This window comes from Bison bison, unplaced genomic scaffold (assembly GCF_000754665.1).
Source record: "Bison bison bison isolate TAMUID 2011002044 unplaced genomic scaffold, Bison_UMD1.0 scf7180017864082, whole genome shotgun sequence".
NCBI lineage: Eukaryota > Metazoa > Chordata > Mammalia > Artiodactyla > Bovidae > Bison > Bison bison.
The window spans coordinates 55,193-74,533 of record NW_011494654.1 but is presented as its reverse complement, the minus strand read 5'-3'; the positions used below and the strand labels follow the sequence as shown (position 1 = coordinate 74,533).

The 19,341-nt window shown below is 42.6% G+C and overlaps 1 protein-coding gene across 1 annotated transcript in view; it reads left to right on the top strand.

The window, feature by feature from the left end:
• The window catches only part of SLAMF1 (signaling lymphocytic activation molecule family member 1), a 39,356-nt gene that overhangs the window by 11,108 nt on the left and 8,907 nt on the right, over window positions 1–19,341 (top strand). The window contains exons 3-5 of the mRNA XM_010837853.1: window positions 119–403; window positions 13,502–13,600; window positions 18,282–18,355. Coding sequence (XP_010836155.1) covers window positions 119–403; window positions 13,502–13,600; window positions 18,282–18,355 — 458 coding nt within the window. The remainder of the gene's footprint in view (window positions 1–118; window positions 404–13,501; window positions 13,601–18,281; window positions 18,356–19,341) is intronic.

Genomic DNA, 19,341 nt, shown 5'->3' with positions numbered 1-19,341 from the left:
CACAGATCTATAGGGAGGGAAAGATGCTGTTAGGTTGCATTTTTTCTAACAAAAAGGTTAAATCACCATTCCAGAGGATTCATTTCAGTGATGGCTCTCTTCCTCCCCCTTTTGACAGAGCAGGTCTCCACTCCACAAATTAAGGTGTTGAACACCACCCAGGAAGACGGGAACTGCAGTCTCATGCTGGCCTGCATGGTGGAGAAAGGGGACCACGTGACTTACAACTGGAGTGAGGAAGCAGGAGTCCCCCTGCTGAGTCCCACCAATAGCTCCCACCTCTTGTATCTCACTCTTGGCCCTCAGCATGCTAACAACGTGTACATCTGCACTGTGAGCAACCCCATCAGCAACAGCTCTCAGACCTTCATCCCTTGGCCCAGTTGCAGCTCCAGTCCCCCAGGTAAGTGTCTGAGAGGCAGCTGTTACGCCACGTTGATATGGACTCAGTCTCCACCTGGACCAATGCTCTGCTTCCATAGCCATGGCCTTCACCTTAGGAACAACACTTTATATTTTCTCTATGGTTTGTAAAAGCCTCCTATGTGCATTCAGTGAGTGGCTACTCTTCATAATGAGCAAGGTGTCGTTATGCTCCATTCATAGTTGAGAAAACTGGTGAGAAATGATGGAACTAGACCCAGAGCCCTGGGTGAACCCTGCCGTCCCCTCCTGCCTTGGCACCAACCTACAAGGCTGGCGGGGTAAGGGAGTGTGGGCGGCAGGTCCTGACTCCCAATTCATGCTCCACTAACAGTGGGACGGTTCTACACCGTCAATAAGCATTTATCAGTCACCTGTGCTGCAGGAAATTGGGAACAGATATGACATACAACCTCTGCTGTCCAGATAATACATGAAACATGTGCTCAATACTGAAAAGCAAGATGTAACAAAGGGAAACATTTTATGAAATGGACTGTGACTCCCGCAGCAGGTCAGAGGGTCAGGGGAGTCAGATCTCTGACTAAGACCTGGACTGTGAAGCTTAGGAAAGTGGTAAGTCATAGAGCACTTTATTGTTGAGACAGCATTTCAATTGTATGATCTCTTTTGTTCCTCACAATGGCCTTATCAGATAACTGTTGTCATCATCCTCATTTTATTACAGATTAGGAACTTGAAGCTCATAGCCTGTAAGAACCCTTCTCAAGTTTTTTCAGCTTATAAATGGTAGTCAGAACCTAAACCTAGATCTTCTGACTAATCTTTTTCTGGAAAGATAAAGCATCATTATTCTGTTATCAAAAGGAAGGAAGGGCTGATTAAGTAAGCCCATCTCACCACTTGAGACTGGAAACAGACCACTGAGCCTTTTCACTAAGATCTTGCGTCCGTGCCTCAGGTAGGTTCAGGGGCAGAAGAACCAGTGTGCTGGCCCTGCCAGTCATTACCTGTGCCCTGATATTCTTCCTTCTGCATCCACTGAGGGTAAACAGGAATCATTCCAAGGAGACTCTTGCCCACAGTAGCCTTGATGTATATTTGGAAGGCTTTTCCAGATAACCAAGGATCTAGGGACAGGGGAATCCAGCCAGGTCATGCCCTTCAGCATAGCATATCCAGTCAGCAACTCCCCTGAGGTATTCCAGATGGACTGCTGGGGAAATCCACCTGCCTTCTGCATCTAAGAGCTCCTTGGTGAGCCTTGCCCACTGCATGTTCCCCCCCCCAGCCACTCATGGCAGAGTTGGCCACCTGTCCACTCACATGAGGTGTCTGGCTGCTTGCCTACCTTGTGCATGAACCACATTCAGAGGTTCTCCCCCGGTTCAGACCTCTCTCCCTGCCCACAGCTATTCAGAACGTGCTGGTGGGATCAAGACAGCAGTCTTTCATGAGTGTAGAGTTTACAGAATGTAAACTCCAGGGGATCACAGACCCTTCATCCCTGCCTGACCCTGATCTCGGGTGCCTGCACCCCGTGTCTCCATTCAGTGTCCCCACAGACACTGCGCCCACGCTGAGGGGGATACCAAAGTGTGCCATCACAGAGCTACCACCCTGACTCCAGCTACTGTCCTCTTTCGCCTGGCTTTCTACAATAGCCTTCTTCCTGGTCTCCCTGCTGCCACCCTTGGCCCCCTGCAGTCGGTTCTCTACCAGCGGTCAGAACTAACCCTTGAAAACAGTACCACGAGGAGCATCGTTTTCTGTTTGGATTACTACTGGATCTCAGATGTCACAGACCAAGCCCGATATATAGCAGAGATCAAATCCTGAGCCTTTGGAGTGGGAGCACGTTCTCTAAGACCCTAGACCAGAGAACTAACCCTAGGGAGTATCAAATAGTGAGAACTCACAAAAGGAAACCACTTGAATACAAGACCCAGCATCACCCAACCACCAGTAGCACCCTGTGCAGGACACCTCATCTAAAGAACAAACAAAACAAAAATACAAACCCAATCATCAGAAAACAAGATTACTGCCTCACTCAGCCTTGCCCATCAGAGGAAAAACAAAGAAAAACTCAGCACAAATCTCACCCTATATGAAGCTTACACAAACCACTGGACCAAGCTTAGGAGGGCAGAAATCAAAAGGAAGAAAGAATTCAACCTTCTTCAAGGAAAGAATTCAACTTTACTTGAAGCCTGGGAAAAGAAAACCTCAAACACAGTAAGTTAAATGAAAATAATGAAAAGGCAGAGAAATACTACACAAATGAAGCGACAAACTAGAAACACAGAAGTCCAAATAAATGAAGAGGAAATAGACAAACTACCTGAAAAAGAATTCAGAATAATGATAGTAAAGTTGATTAAAAACCTTGAAAACAAAATGGAGAAAATGCAAGAATCAATTCACAAAGACCTAGAAGAATTAAGGAATAAACCTACAAAGACAAACAACACAGTTACTGAAATTAAAAATACTCTGGAAGGAATCAGTAGCAGAATATCTGAAGCAGAAGAATGAATCAGTGAGCTGGAAGATAAAATGGTAGAAATAACTTCTGAAGAGCAGAATAAAGTAAAAAGAATGAAAAGAACTGAGGACAGTCTCAGAGACCTCTGGGACAATATCAAACACACCAACATTTAAATTATACGGGTCCCAGAAGAGGAAGAGAAAAAGAAAGGGTATGGGAAAATTTTTGAAGAGATTATAGTTGAAATTTCCCCAACATGGAAAAGAAAATAGTCAATCAAGTTCAGGAGGCACAAAGAGTCCCATACAGGATAAACCCAAGGAGAAACATGCCAAGACACATACTAATCAAACTAACAAAGACTAAACACAAAGAAAGAATATTAAAAGCAACGAGGGAGAAGCAACAGGTAACATACAAGGGAAACCCCATACACTTAACAGCTGATCTTTCAACAGAAACTCTGCAGGCCAGAAGGGAATGGCAGGATATATTTAAAGTACTGAAAGGGAAAAATCTACAACCAAGTTTACTGTACCTGGCAAGGATCTTATTCAAAATTGATGGAGAAATAAAAAGCTTTTCAGACGAGCAAAAGTTAAGAGAATTCAGTACCACCAAACCAGCTTTACAACAAATGTTAAAGGGACTTATATAGTCAAGAAATACAAGGGAAGGAAAAAGATCTACAAAATAAACCACAATTAAGAAAATAGCAATAGGAACATATATGTCAATAACTACTTTAAATGTAAATGGATTAAATGCTCCAACAAAAAGACACAGAATATAAACTCTAGATCCGGTGTTACCCTTGTTACTTACAAAGATAAGCTGCTTATCCTAAGACTCAGATTCTTCATCTAAAATAATGCCTGAAAATTTTTCTTGACTATGTATCAATTATGTGGACTCTCATTTAATCCTCACAGCAATCAAATAGTATTAATATCCCCACCTTACAGATGAGGAAACAAAGATATGCAAAAGTCACACACTGAGCAAGTGCCAGAGTTGAGCTGTCTGATCCTGAAATCCTCATGGGTAATATCAGAATAGATGATACACTTTTAAAATGCCTTATAAATCATAATAAATATGTGTGTTTTTCCTTTGTGGCTGAGAAAGTGGTAGCCCTCACCTCAGCACAGCCTTCTCTGGTCATAGCAACCCTCTTAGGGCACCAAATGTTTTACCCTGACCCATCTCAGAAAAGAAGAATAATTCTCTTCATGTTCCTCAGTATGCTTTAACAAGAATTTACTTAAAGTATCTCAAAGTCTTGGCCATAAAGCTTCTGCTAGAGGCACTTAGCTCAGGACATTCTTAAAAAAAAATATAAAGGGACTTCCCTGATGGTCCAGTAGTTAAGACTGCACTTCCACTGCAGAAGACATGTAGCTCAGAGGATAAAGCATCTGCCTACAATGCAGGAGACCCGGGTTTGATCCCTGGGTCAGGAAGATGCCCTGGAGAAGGAAATGGAAACCCACTCCAGTACTCTTGCCTAGACAATCCCATGGACAGATAAGCCTGGTAGGCTATAGTCCATAGGGTTGCAAATAGTCGGACATGACCGAGCGACATCACTTTCTTTCTTTCTAGGGAACTAAGATCACACATAGCACATGACATGGACAAAAAATAAAATAAAAATTGAATATAAAATTTTTAAAAAGGAAAGAAAAAAGAAACATGTAAAGATGCTTGAGTGGTCCATCTAAACCACTTTGAGGACTGAGTATGCACTAGTGTGACCAGATTTACTGGATATGGAGCAGGCCTTCATGAGATGGGGGAGGTCAAGAAGCAGCAGAAACATGGAACCATGGGAAAACCCTGTCAGGACCTCAACTCAGGCATTAAGGCAACTACTCAGCAGCCATTACACTTTCTTGGACCTCTGTTTCATTATATGTAAACTGAAAAGGGTGAACTCCTGAAGTTCTTTCCAGAGTAAATAGTCTATAAGTCCATTTGTATGTACATTGATAAGAAATGCTAATGAAGGATTACCAAGGTATATATTTGCTAGGGGTGTTGTAAAAAGGTGTTGTAAACTGAGTGACTTACATAACCGAAGTCTATTGTTTCACAGTTCTGGAGGCTAGAAGTTCAAAATCAAAGTGTCAGTAGTGTTAAGTTTCTTCTGAAGGCCATGAGGGAAGGAGCCGTTCCATGCTTCTCTCCTTGGCTTGGAGATAGCTGTCTTCTCCTTTTGTCTCTTCACATTGTCTTCCCTCTCTGCGTATATCTGTCCTAATTTCCCCTTATTAAAATGACACCAGTCATGTTGGATTAGGACCCACCTGTAATTACTTTCAGAGAAGGCAATGGCACCCCACTCCAGTACTCTTGCCTGGAAAATCCCATGGATGGAGAAGCCTGGTGGGCTGCAGTCCATGGGGTTGCTGGGAGTTGGACACGGCTGAGCGACTTCCCTTTCACTTTTCACTTTCATGCATTGGAGAAGGAAATGGCAACCCAATCCAGTGTTCTTCACTGGAGAATCCCAGGGACGGGGGAGCCTGGTAGGCTGCCGTCTATGGGGTTGCACAGAGTTGGACACAACTGAAGCGACTTAGCAGCAGCAGCAGCAGTAATTACTTTGCTAGGGTTGCCGTAACAAAAACACCACAGGTGAGGTGGCTTAAATAACAGAAATTTACTTTCTCACAGGAGAAAGGAGGCTAGAAGTCCAAGATCAAAGTGTTGGAAGGGTTGATTTTTTCTCTGAGGCCTCTCTCCTTGGCAGTAGATGGCTGTCTTCTTGCTGTATCTTCATGTGGTCTCCGCATGCTCATCCCCAGCGACTCTGTATGTCCAGATTTCCTCTTACAAGGACATTAGTAAGATTAGATTCAGATTCAACCTAATGACCTCATGTTAACTTGATTACCTCTGTAAAGACCCAGTCTCCAAATAAGGTCACATTCTAAGGACTTCAACATATGAATTTTTGGGGAAACACAGTCAACCCATAACACAAATAGAGATCCCCTGCCCTGCCTCCAGGGATGGGGAACCACAGCATTCGAGAACCAAATCACACAGCTAGACTGTGGCATGCCATTTTCAGTACACCAGATTGCCTAAATATGGAAAACAGAATTTTATTATTTCGTTGATTTGGGTTTGCAAAGGAATATCACTAATTTTTAAAATACCATGCTTGGTTCAACAAACAAAATATTACTGAGATTCTGCTATGTTCCAAAGGTGTGCTAGGTGCTGAGAACACAAAGACAAAAAAAAGACACACTCTTTGCTCTTAAGAAAGGGAATAGCTCTATAAGTAACTATTATTCCAGGTTAAGTAGTACGATAGGGGCAAAACAGAAATATGTGCAAGTGAACCCAGAGGACGGAATGATTGACACTGTTTCAGGGAATCAGAAACAGCATCACGGAGAATGTGACACAAACTAGGTTTTGAAGAATAAATAGAAATTACCCAAGCAGATAAGAGAAAGACACTCAAGGCAGAGAGAAAAGCAGATATAACTGGGCCTTGTTCTGTATTGTCCTATGGTATTCTGATGGGAACTAATAGATAGTTTTAGATAGAGGAGTAATGTGATTAGTTTTGCATTTCAGAGAGAATTTTCAGTGGTGTGGACAGTAGACTGTGGTGGGGAAGAAGCAGAAGGAAAAGAAACTAGCTGTGGGGAGGGCCCATTATTGCAGTCACCCATCAAGAGATGATGAGTCCTGAGCCAGAGCACTGGCTGTTCCTTTAACAAAGATCCCATTCAAGGGAGGGAAATCCCAGTCTTGGGATGATGTGGTGGGGTATGAGGATTTACTAGAGGTCTGTTTGTCATCTATAATAAGGACAGTGATCTTGAGACATATTTCACTTTCGTTAATGAAAAATTCAAATGGTAATGATGTGATGAAAGCAAATGTGTCATGATGTCAGCACTGGTTCCCATCAGGACTCAGACTAAACCACACAAGAACATATTTGTTTCTCAAGATCTTTTTTCCTAACAATTGTCCAGACTCTCCATCATATATTCATCTTTATTCCAATTGTTATCTCACTGTTTTACAGCAAGAAATACCTTCATATCTATTGTTATGAAGCCTCTTTACTACAAAGTACTTTCTTAGTGGCTCAGTCGTGAAAAAAAAAAAAAAAAAAGAACCCCCCCTGCCAATACAGGAGATGCGGGTTCAATCTCTGTGTCAAGAAGGTTCCCAGGAGAAGAAAATGGCAACCCATTCCAGTATTCTTGCCTGGGAAATCTATGGACAGAAAAGCCTGGCAGGCTACAGTATACAGGGTCCCAAAGAGCTGGACATGATTTAGCAACTAAACAACAACAACAAAAACAAATCCGGGGATGCTACCAAGCCTTCTCCTAGATCATGTCAATGTGGGCCAGTTCTGGACTGTCAGTGACTTGCTGCCATCCTTCATGACCGTGATCTGAAATAGTTCTGTCTGTGCAGTAATGAGTAATACTAAACCTTAAACAGTTGAACTCAGAGGGAATGCCCCTGGGAGCTCATTTTGAAAAGAGGACCCCTTTCAGTAGATTAGCAAAAGGTTGGCTCAGCAAGTCTAGGTTAGCTCCGTGGAAGGAAAATCTGACGCCTGCCAGTGAGCTCCGGGGGCTCCCCCTTTCTAACAAGGCCATCTCATCAAAAGGGAGCTCCCACTGTTACTGCGTCATCTAGCTGTTCTGTGTATAGGCAAGTCCGTCTCCCTGGTACTCCCAACCCAGGAAGTGTGGCAACAATCCTGGAAGGATGAAACCTGTCCCCTCTCACGGACCAGAGCCCTGTCACTTGGCCCCTGCTACACAGGAAGCTGAGAAATGTAGTCCTTAGCTGTGCAGTCATGTGACTGGACAAGACTTGCTTTGTCGGGGAAGGATGAAAATGGGTTACACCCAGTAGTCCCTGCAACATGATGCTGGGTGGTATAGACAAGTATGAGGGATTTTTCTGGAAGCTGAGAACTCTGTGTAATAATCTTTACTTGGTTAGTGCCATATCTTAAATTAGTGTATGGTTTGGGACCACCCTTCCCCCACTCCCAATTCTGAGAGGAAACCGCCACCAACAAAAAGGTGTCTCTTGAAGATGATTGACTTCTTCAAGTTGATGTGCTTCAGGCAGAAGGCCTTACTGACAGAACCACATGAAAGGCAGGAAAGAGATATGGCACTCTCAGACCGTTATATTAGCATCTCAGTATCTCCTCGGGTGAGCTACATTTGTTTCTCAGATTCTTTTTATTTTCTTCTTTATCTCCCTAAACAATTAGAGTTTGGGGACTTGAGAGAGACTTTTGTGTTTCTGTGGCAGCAGACTTTCAGAGATACATGAAAAAGGCCCTTCAGCCTTTTCCTTAGAAGTGTGGCTACCTGCCAAGTTATCAGGTTTAAACCACAGCCAATCAAATAGAAGACCAAAGGATGGAAACTCATGCAAAGAACTCTTCATAAATGGCACTGGAGTTCTCAACCAGCCTGCTCAGCTGTCTCTAAGAGGTTCCACGGAGGGGGAAAGTCCTAAGTCTCCTCTTTAAGAATGTTCAGGGACTTCCCTGGCACTGGTTAAGACTTTGCCTTCCAATACACGGAGTGTGGGTTTGATCCTTGGTTGGAGAGCTAAGATCCCATGTGCCTTTGGCCAAAAAACCAAAACAAAGAACAGAAACAATGTTGTAACAAATTTAATAAAGTTTTTTTAATGATTTTTTAATTTTTTTAAAAAGAAGACTGTTCAGATAAGGATTCTTTTTGGACGAAGAATGGGACCTGTGGACCCCAGAACAATGTTGGTCTGATTTCTGAGCATCGTCATCCTGAGGGGCCTCACTATATGACTGAGCAAAAAGAGGGAGAGCAAAAAGAGCCAGAGTCTCTGCTACAGGAAGTGGTGGTTTGAAAATGGGAACACAGATGGTGCTGAGAGCACAGATGCACACCTTCTTCCTGGTTCCATTTGGCTATAATAAAGCACTGCCAAGTAGGTCATTGATTGTTCCCGTCTACTCCTGCCTTGGGCCATTCAGAAGGTGACCCTGCATTCCTTCTGAGACCTTCTTATACTTTTGTGTATATGCATGTATGCTCAGTCATGTCTGACTCTTTGCAACCCCACAGACTGTGGCCCTCCAGGCTCCTCTGTCCATGGAATTTCCCAGCAACAATACTAGAGTGGGTTGTCATTTCCTCCCTCAGGGGATCTTCCCGACTCAGGGATCAAACCTGTATCTGCTGTGTCTCCTGCACTGGAAGGTGGATTCTTTACCACTGAACTTAGAGTTCTGATAATTCTTAGCCAAAGTGTATATGATAGTCTTCTCCAAACTTCATTCTATGGCTCCTAATTTAACTTAAATCACTTGTCCATCATGTGCATATTGAGTGCCCCCTGCCCTATACTGTGTCATGTGGAAAGGGGAAGGCATGTGAAGTATAAGGTACAGGGTCTACCTTCAAGGAGTTTACCATCTAGATAGGACTCCTACACCTTACTGGGTTAGAAAAACATGATCATATTAAAGAAACCACTATTAGAATTCCTCTTTGGGAGGGAACAGAGCTTCTTTAGGATAAAGAGCTTCATAAATGCTTTATGAAGAGTGTAAGCTGCTCTTTATGGAGAGCAGAAGATAAGACCTCCCTCCCCCAAAGAATCCAGCTGTAGGTTAAATACTTCTGTGTTATAATGGGGGAAGGTGTTGCTTGTGTAGGTATAGAAAGAGAAAGATAGGGTCTGAGCCTCTCATGTGTTAGAAAGCTTCCCTTTTCACGATGGAATCTGCTCCTTGTGAACTTTCAAATCTGCAGTAGAGGATTCGAACCCATGACATTCTCTTTGTTTGTTTTTGCTACACCACACAGCATGCAGGATCTGAATTCCCAGACCAGCTACTGAGCTCATGCCCCTTGAAGTGGAAGCATAGAGTCTTAACCACTGGATCACCAGGGAAGTCCCCCAACAAAATTCTTAGTATAGGTTTTTTGGTTTTATTTTTTTTGTGTGTGGAAATGGGTGAAGGCACTGAACCTTGCACTCAGGACAGCTCAGACTAGAGGGCTGCAGGAGAGAAATTAAAGAGATTGTGGGCATCCCGACCCCCACAAGCTGTAGAAGTAGCTTTTTGTTGTCCATATTTATTTAAATTGCCAAAGGCAGTCTGTGACATTTAGTTTCCATATGCATATCATAATTGAATAAGAGCACCAAAAAGGTGAACACTAAGTGTAGAAGCTACACCTGGGAAGCGTGTGGTGAATAAACATCAATTCCACTTGCCTTGGGAGTCCCAGGTGGTACTAATGGTAAAGAACCCGTCTGCCAATGCAGGAGATGCAGGTTTGATCCCTGGGTCAGGAAGATCCCTTGGAATGAGGGCATGGCGACCTACTCCAGTATTCTTACCTGGAGAATATCCATGGGATGGAGAATCTCATGGACAGAGGAGCCTGGTGGGCTACAGTTCTTAGGGCCACAAAGAGTCGGACACAACTCTTTGTTGTGATAAATCGGAAGTGATTTATCATGCACGCACCACATGCTAGATTCTAGGCATTACTCTAAGCACTTTCCATATGTTATTTCTTTGGTTCATCAGAACAACTCTTCGAACTGAATATTTTTATGTTTGTTCTGACATTGAGGAAACAGGGACCCCAGAGGGTATGAGGCCTCTGGTGGTCACAGAGCTATCAAGTGGTAGACCCAGAATTTGAGTCCATCTGTCTGGCTCCAGGTGCCCTCCCTGAAGACAGTCTCCACAGCAAAGATAATTTTCAGATGTAGGACATAAATCAAGGGGCTTCAGAGTCCAAAGGAGATGGAAGAATGGGAGCTGGAGTGGAGGGAAGAGTTACACAGAGGAGTTAAGCTTGGCCTGGGGCCAGGGCTAGGCAGGCGATGGGACTGGTGAAGGTGCAGTGGGAGGAAGCAGAGGAGAGACACCTGCAGATGTGGGATGAAGGTTGGTGAGGGGTGAGCTGGGACCTCAGAGAGCTTTTGACTCAGAACATCTGCCAGGCGTCCTACCCTTCTGCTGCTCTCATTGTAAGAGGCCTCACCTCCATAGGCTAAAACAAACTGTGAAGCCTTCAGGTCTCTTCTCACCCGTTTTGGCCATTGCCTTCTTCTGTGACTCTAGGTATGCTTGCCTGGGTCTCTGTTTTCTCAACATCAAACCAGTGAGCTGAGCCCGATAAGCTCTGTAATTCCTTTAAAGTTAAAAAAAAAAGTCTGTGGTCCTATAACTTACATCCTCCAATAGATTCATATTAATTTGTATCCAAAGATTAAGGGGGAAATTAGGGCTTATGAAATGTCTTTCAGGACTGTGACCAGGTTGCCTTTCCGATGTGGCTGACCTGGCAGAAGTGGGTCATGTATGTCATAGGACAAGAGGAGCAGATAGCTTTCATCTTCCTGAGACCCTGAAAAGAAAGAGAGAGCACTTGCTATTGTGTCCTCTGGGCCATAATATGCCCCAGTTATTTTTAGTTTATGTGAGTAGGTAGGTGGCTGGGCTGTCACAACACAAGAAACTCTCATTTGGCAGCTGTGACTTATGCACTTATGTCATCTTCTATTTTCTAGTTTTACTTTAATTTATTTAGCTATCTTGCTATTTTCTAGTTTTAGGTACATCACCTTATTGGTTTTATTTTTATATAAAAGAAATTTGAAAGAAATGCTATTTTTTAAATTCACTTATGTAGCTGCAGTGCTTGTCCTGTTGTTTTAGAAGATCTCAAAATACACGAGGGAAGAAAAAGAGGAAATAGTCTTGAAATACTACGTGCTACTATAACCGTTTACTGGGTCCATCCCATGGGTTGAAGAAACCTGGCGGTACTTAGGCTGTGGGCCCTGCTTCTTTATCTTAGGATTTGAAAGGTTTCTCTATGAGTTTTCTGGTGTTGGCAACATAAGCACTATATAATCAATCTGTCACTGTTCCTCAGATACACACACACACATACACACATGTGAAGTGGGCTCTCAGCAGCCCTCAGCCATTCAGGCTAGAGCTGTTCATAGGGCAACTCCAGCTTCCGCAGTGACTCTGTACTCACATTTCAGGCTTTATGTAAATTTAGTAGCCTTCTTATAACTCTGCTTGCACCCTTGCTTTTTGACTGGGGGTCATGAGACTGCTAAAATTGTTATCTGGCTGAGTTAAAATATGTTTAGTTCTGGGAAGAAACTCTATAATCAAGATGCTTACAAAACCCCAGTTCGGTGGGACTCCCTGGGATGACTTGATGAGTTAAAGACCTAGAAAGAAAAAAATCTTTTCAAATCCTGGAGGCAACTTCTGCTCATCTATCAGGCCCAGTTGGATCTTGGCAGGATGCATTTTATCAGTTTGTTGCAACTTCAGGCTATATCTCTGGCCAACTCTGTAAATGTCTGAATTGTGTCTGTAAGTACCCTGCCCTTCTGTCCTCTACTTATTCCTTTCTTTCAGTTACTTCCCAACAAATCTATCACAGGTTTAACAACAATCAGCCTGATTTCACAATCATCTTTACAAGTTACCCTTACTCATTAATGTAACAGTGCCTCCTGATGTCTTTCTATTTAGAATGTGAATGCTATTACTTCACTTAGAAACCTAGTGCTTTGGGTTGTCAGCCACTGTTCATTACCCTGATGTAACTTAACCCCAAGCCCATACATCTCCCTGAGTCTCCAAGAAGTCTGTCTTCAATATTCAGCCATGTTTCTACTCTTAGACCAACCTATAGTTCTCAAGGATCTCTGTGCCCTCTTCCTTATCCACAAAATGGGAGTAATGAGTATCTACCTCATAGGATTGCTTTGAGGATTAAATGCATTAATAGACAATGCACTAAAAAATGCTTGGTCCATTGTAAATGCTCAGTAATTATCTATTATTATCTTTTTGAGCTAAATGTCTTATTTATTAAGATGCTGCTCCTGGTTCAGAAGGATTTGGTAAAGGAGGGAGAGGAGAGAAAACAATGAAAACTGGCTCTCTGATTTTTAACTTAGTGACTGGTGGTCTAGTGCTAATATTAAATGCGGGAATGATTCAGAGGAAAACTACATGCTTTTCTTTCAGTTCAGGTCTAGTTAGTTCAATACAATTATTTGCATGGAAGGACAATAATAGCACTACTGTGTTTATTTTAAAAGTAAAGTAGATCCTCCTTCCTCGTGGTGTCTCATGAGAACTGTGTGGGAGTGTGGGGACAGCATGTGGAGCCATTGTGTTCTTTTCACCAAAATGGATACGGGACACATTAGAAATTTACAAACAGAGAAACCTAGCAGAGATATGGACTTAGGAAAAAACAAAGATAAGTTTAGCTTTAGTCATGTGGTAAAATGTCTCAAGTGAAGTGAAAAATAAAACATCTGAGTAGAAGAGTCTTTACAGAAACTAGGTGTATGGAAGTCAAGTATAGCGACGGAAATCAGGATAAGGAAACAGATCTGGAACTCTTCAGTGGGCTAAATTTGATCTCTAAAGCTATGAGAATTAATGTCTCCCTTGAGAAAAAACATAGGCAGAAAACATGAGGCTAGGTCTCCCCACTTCTGCGTGGGATGTTTTTAAACTCACAGCATTTTGAGTTTGCCCTTTAACTTTTTTTTTTCCAGAATCAAGACAATGGGGACTATATGCTGGGCTCTTCTTAGGGGGCATCGTTGGCATTATCATGATTCTCCAAGTGGTGATACTACTGTTGAGAAGAAGAGGTAGGTGCCTGACAACAAAGAGATTCTTATCAGACTCCCCGTGGTAAGCAAGGGACCTCTCCCCATGAGCACTTGCTCTCACCACTTTGGCTTTCTGCAGGGAGCAAGCACCTTTGCAAAAACACTAAATAAACATATCCTGAGACTTTGTTTAATTCAGTCTCATTCAACATGTCTTGCTTGATCCACCCCCGCCCCCCCACCACGCTAGTCTATAGGGATGAAAGGAAAGATGAACCACAGATATCTAACACAGAAGACATTACACAGATAATTTAAATTCAGTATAACTAGCACTGCATCTGAAGTGTGTATAGGATGCTGAAAGGGGCCAGATAAGAGGCTTAAACTAGGAGCAGAATTCAGAGGAGTCTTGGATCTTGTTCAAGGGAAGCTATATCTACTGACTGATAAAAAGAACCTTATAGTAAGATGTTTTTACCCAAGGGTTGAAACCTTTCTATAATTTCTTTTTACACTTAAGATATGTCTCTCTGAGACTTAGCAATGGGGTAACCAAGGCACAGAGAGGCTAAGTGACTCCTGCAAGGTCACCCAGCTGGTTGGTGAGGGAATCAGAACTGCAAACATGTGTTCCAACTCCCAGGGTATGTTCCTCTGGGAAGGCCCACAGGTCATCAGAACACAGCAGAGGGAACACAGTTTACTACGATTTAGCACATGTTCTGACTCACCTTGGTCAAGCGTGCAATCCATGAGGTCACTTAAAGCCAAACTAAATAGTTATGGAAAGTCACCCAGGGTGGACTGAAACAATTAAGGTCCAATGATTCCCTTGAGGTTTCAATGCCAAGCTAGTATCTCCTGGCCTCCACGCTGTCCTCTGATTCAATATCTCAAGGCCATATGCTCTCCTTGGCCACACTACCTACCACCCGCCCACGCTAGCAGCAGAAGCTCCTGCTCCGCAATCGGGACAGGTCCCCGAGTCGGTCCACCCACGAGGAAGATGGAACTTCATCTTCACACCACAGATCTGATGGCCAATCTCATTCTCAAGCAGATTAATGTTCTCCACATACAACCTTCTTGGAAAAGCCCTACCTCAGCACTCTGATGTTGGTTTTGCTTATATTAAATAATCTAGGTCATAGCAGGCCACCTACATTGTCTCATTTCCTCCATCTAAGAGGTAGCTGGGGAGGAACTGGGAGGGGGTGGGGCGATTCAGACAGACATCACGATGAAAGCTTATGGGGATGAGGCAGGGTAGCCACTGTTGGCTAAGACGATGAAGCAGCACTGAAATACTAGCAACAAGAAAACTGAGATTAACGTATCTGCATTAACCCTGCTGGCGAAGGCTCTGGGATCCTAACCCACACTCTTTCCTCCGCTACATGCTGCTATCACGTGGTTGCCTCTGAAGGACTAGTACTCCCCACCCGCAATAATTCTCTATCACTTTTCCCAACACACATACCCATCCTTGTTTCTGATCACTGTGTGTTCTTTGTAAGCCAGGAACACGCAAAAATCTTGCCTTAAATCTGTGGTTAAAACCTATGCTCAATTACCGTAACCCCATAAGACTTTGTTCAAGAGATTTTATTGGCAACTTCTACTAGCGTCATTTCCAGAATGCAGTCCATGTGAAGCTTTTCAAATGGACTCTCTGGAAATTCCGGGCTCGGGAGGTACATTGGGTAAGAACAGAGATTTTAGCCTTCAAATGCAAACTTTGCCACTTATGAGTTCTGTGATCAAACAGATAATCTAACTTCTCCTCTGCAAAATGGGGATAATAATACATACTTCATGGCGTTTTTGTGGGGATTCAAGAGTCAATACCAGAAAGCACTGATAAATGATGGATGATGGATAAATAGATGTATCGATACATAACATACACAAATAAACAGTGTTTAACGCAGGCTGCTGCTGCTGCTAAGTCGCTTCAGTCGTGTCCAACTCTGTGCGACCCCAAAGACTGCAGCCCACCAGGCTCCGCTGTCCCTGGGATTCTCCAGGCGTTACTATTTAAATCCTGTTGCCAGCAGAGGGCAGCACTGGAAGGCTCTGGGACGGGCACAGAGAGCGGATTTAAAGTATCAATACTTGAGGTTAGGGTAGCATGAGACAACTTAACGCCAGTCCAGGTTCGATGCAGGATACTGGATGCTTGGGGCTGGTGCACTGGGACGACCCAGAGGGATGGTATGGGGAGGGAGGAGGGAGGAGGGTTCAGGATGGGGAACACAAGTATACCTGTGGTGGATTCATTTCGATGTTTGGCAAAACCAATACAATATTGTAAAGTTTAAAAATAAAATAAAATTAATTAAAAAAAAAATAAAAAATAAAAATAAAATAAAATTTAAAAAAGAAAAAGAAAAAGAATAGTAGACAGTCCACTGCTTTATTTTACAGTGATGGTAGAAGAGATCCATTGAGATGACATGCGTTATCTAATGCCACACAACCACTGAGGACTAGAAGGTAGATGCCCCAATTCTAAGGCCAAGAACTTTTTCATTAGATCTTAAGGTCTCAGTGACTAGAGTTGAGCTGGCTCGTGAAAACTTGTCCCTGCATTGAGGAAAAAATGCATGAGACTGAATTATCTTGATCCAGCAGTCTTTTTGAGAAGCAACATACAGCCTTTTGCATCCTCTGACCGTTTAAGACTGTCCCCTCTATTGTAATTTTCAGCTTGAGCTGACCTGAAAGACTGCAAGTCCTTAAGGGCCAGAATTTATTCTGTACCGTCTGTTCCCCTACAACACCAAGGATAGTGCTGAGTGAGGGTTATAACTGTGCAGACACTCCAGATTTGAACTGAAAGGATGTATTTCACAGAACTAACTTGCAGTCCTTCTGTTATCTCCTCTGATCACTCCAACCTCTATTCTCCATTCCCGTATCCAAACATAAGCACACTCCTCAGCCAATTATCCACTCAGACCAAAAAAGAGAAGTTGCAACCACCAGGAAGGTAAGCACTCCATGCCCACACCCACACAGGAAAACCATATTTTGGTTTCTTTGAATTCTCTGAGCTTCTCCTGGGGCTGCCCATCATTTCCTCCCCAAGGGTCACACCCTCAAGCAGCACGTTCCACCACCTTTATCACGAACATACACACAAGGCCTTTTCCTTCCAAATAAAAATATACCTCTCCTAAGTGCTATTTCCTCAGAGACATGTCTAGTTTTTTAAGAGAATAAATTAACTGGTGTTAAAATAAGTCTACCCTAAAGACTGTGATTTCCTCTGTGTTAAGCCCCATTGCTTTTGCTTGGACTTTGCAATAGTCCCCAAAACAGGCATCCTTGCTTCTGTTTTTTCCCTCCATCATTCTCACTGCTACATGATGCATGCAAGGAATACCATGAAACATCAGAAAGAATGAGATTGATCTACTGCCTTAGCAAGGAAAATGTCCTCAATATATGGTAAGGGAGAAGGTCGTGTTACAGAGAAGTGTGTATGGAATGACCATATTTGCATTAAAAAAGTCTATACAAGTGTCCAGAACCACACTATCTAATTTGGTGGTCACCAGCCACATGTGGCTATTTAAATTTAATTAGAATTAAATGCAATTGTTTTAAAAAAAATTTTGAAGTATAGTTGATTTATAATGTTGTGTTAATTTCTGCTGCACAGCACAGTGATTCAATTATGCATTTATGTATATTCTTTTTAATAGTACTGAAAGCAATTTAAAATTGAACTGAGTTGAACTGAAGGTTCAATTCCTCAGTTGCATTAGCCTCAGCTCAAGTGCTCAGTAGTCACGTGAGACTTGTGGCTACTTAGATTGCTGACAGGGAATATTTCCATCATCAAAGATGAAGTTCTATTGTACAGAGTTCATCTGGAAGGAGATACATCAAACTGTTGAAAACTATTACTTCTGAGAATGAAATCATACTGGTTACTGAGTGAAGGAGGAAGGAGGAAAGAGGAACTACTTTTTGCTCTCTACTATTTAGGTTTTTGTAGCAATGAATTATTTCTATAGATTTAAAAAGAAAAAAGTTTAAAACTATTTAAAAATTTAAATGTTCTGCAGCATATTAATTTTCAGAGACCCTGGACTTTGAGGCGGAGGGGGGGGGGAAAGATGGTAGGCATTAGAATGACATGGCAGCTTTATTCCAAATAGTCCCTGGCCAATCATCCCTCTTACACCCCTCCCACTACACATCTACCGGTTCCCCAGAAACTAGGAGTTGAGAAAGCTGTGAATGAACCTCTATGAACTGAAGAATACAAAAGAGGTATAAATAACTTTCCATACCCTTAAAAAACTTGAAATTCTAATAGGAGACTAGATATACACATCAAACAATAGAGAGATCAAAATAATCAAATGGCATATCAATTACACTTAACAATTACATGTAACACTATGTGCCAGGCACCGTCCTATACACTTTACAGGTAATATCTCATGTAATCATCACAACAGCCCTGAGAGGCAGGTATTTCCATTTCATTTTACAGATAAGGACATTAGGCCCAGAGAGATAGAGTGACTAACCTAATGCCATAGGACAAATGTGCACGGGATTTGGGACTCGATGCTTTTCTCTATGGTACTCCTGGGGTAGGTGGTATGCATCAAGGTGCAAAGACCAGAGAAGTCTGAGCAGAGAGTTCATGCTGGAAACCAGAGAGAGAGACATAACAATTATGGTTTCTTTTCCCCAGGTAAAACAGACAATTACCAGCCAACAACGGAAGCAAAAAGCCTTACTATCTATGCCCAAGTCCAGACATCAGGTGTAAGTTCTATACTTTCTTTGTCTGGGGTGGACCTGTCATGTTTCCCATGGACTCCCTGGCCAGTCAGTTCACTTTGCATGCCTGACATTTGTTGTTGTACATGAGTTATGAGGCAGAAGAAATTTGGAAAGCAGAAGGCAAGAACAAGAGCTCTCTAAAAGGGCATTAAACTTCAGTGTCAGATGGGATGATTTATTATTTGAAATGTGGGAAACACTGGGTACTTTTCTAGCCATCTGTTTCTTCATAGGAAAAAAATGAGGACACTAGAAACATGTAATGTATGGCTCCTTCCCTCTCTGGCATTTTAGGAGTTTACAGTTCCATGTTATCAAACTCTTTCCTTCTCTAAGGAAAAGGATGCAGCTTAAAGAGAGAGGGAATGGTTGAGAAAGGCTATTGTGTGCCATGTTGGTTTGATCCAAGTTTAAGAGTTTGCAAACATCAAAGAGATAAAGAAGGAGGATCTTGAGGATTCTGCCTAGAGAGTGGTTGGTGAGATGGAAGAGGGTATGTAGGCAGGAGATGAAAGCAGAACTGTGATGGAGTGATGGTTGGATTGAAATGGAAGAGCTGGATTTTAAAAAAGAGTCAAGATAAAGTTGAGGAGCAGATATGTTAGAAGTAAGAGGGTGGCTAAAGGATAATGGTTAAATATGAAGATAGTACATCTCTGGGAGTTGGTGATGGACAGGGAAGCCTCACGTGATGCAGGGCATGGGGTTGCAAAAAGAAGGACACGACTGAGTGGCTGAACTGAACTGATGAAGATATTATAGTTTTTCAGAACTGAAAGCAATTCTAAGTGATGTATAGGCCAGAATCTGACCTTTAGGCTATAGGGGAAGGCAAATTCTTGAGTAAAAGATGTGAAGGTAAATACAGTTTTGATTAACACCTTGGGAAATTGCATCAGATGACAGTAAATGCATTTCTGTAAGCCAGAGATTAACTCTTGGACAAAAATCTTCTTTCTGCTGTCCCC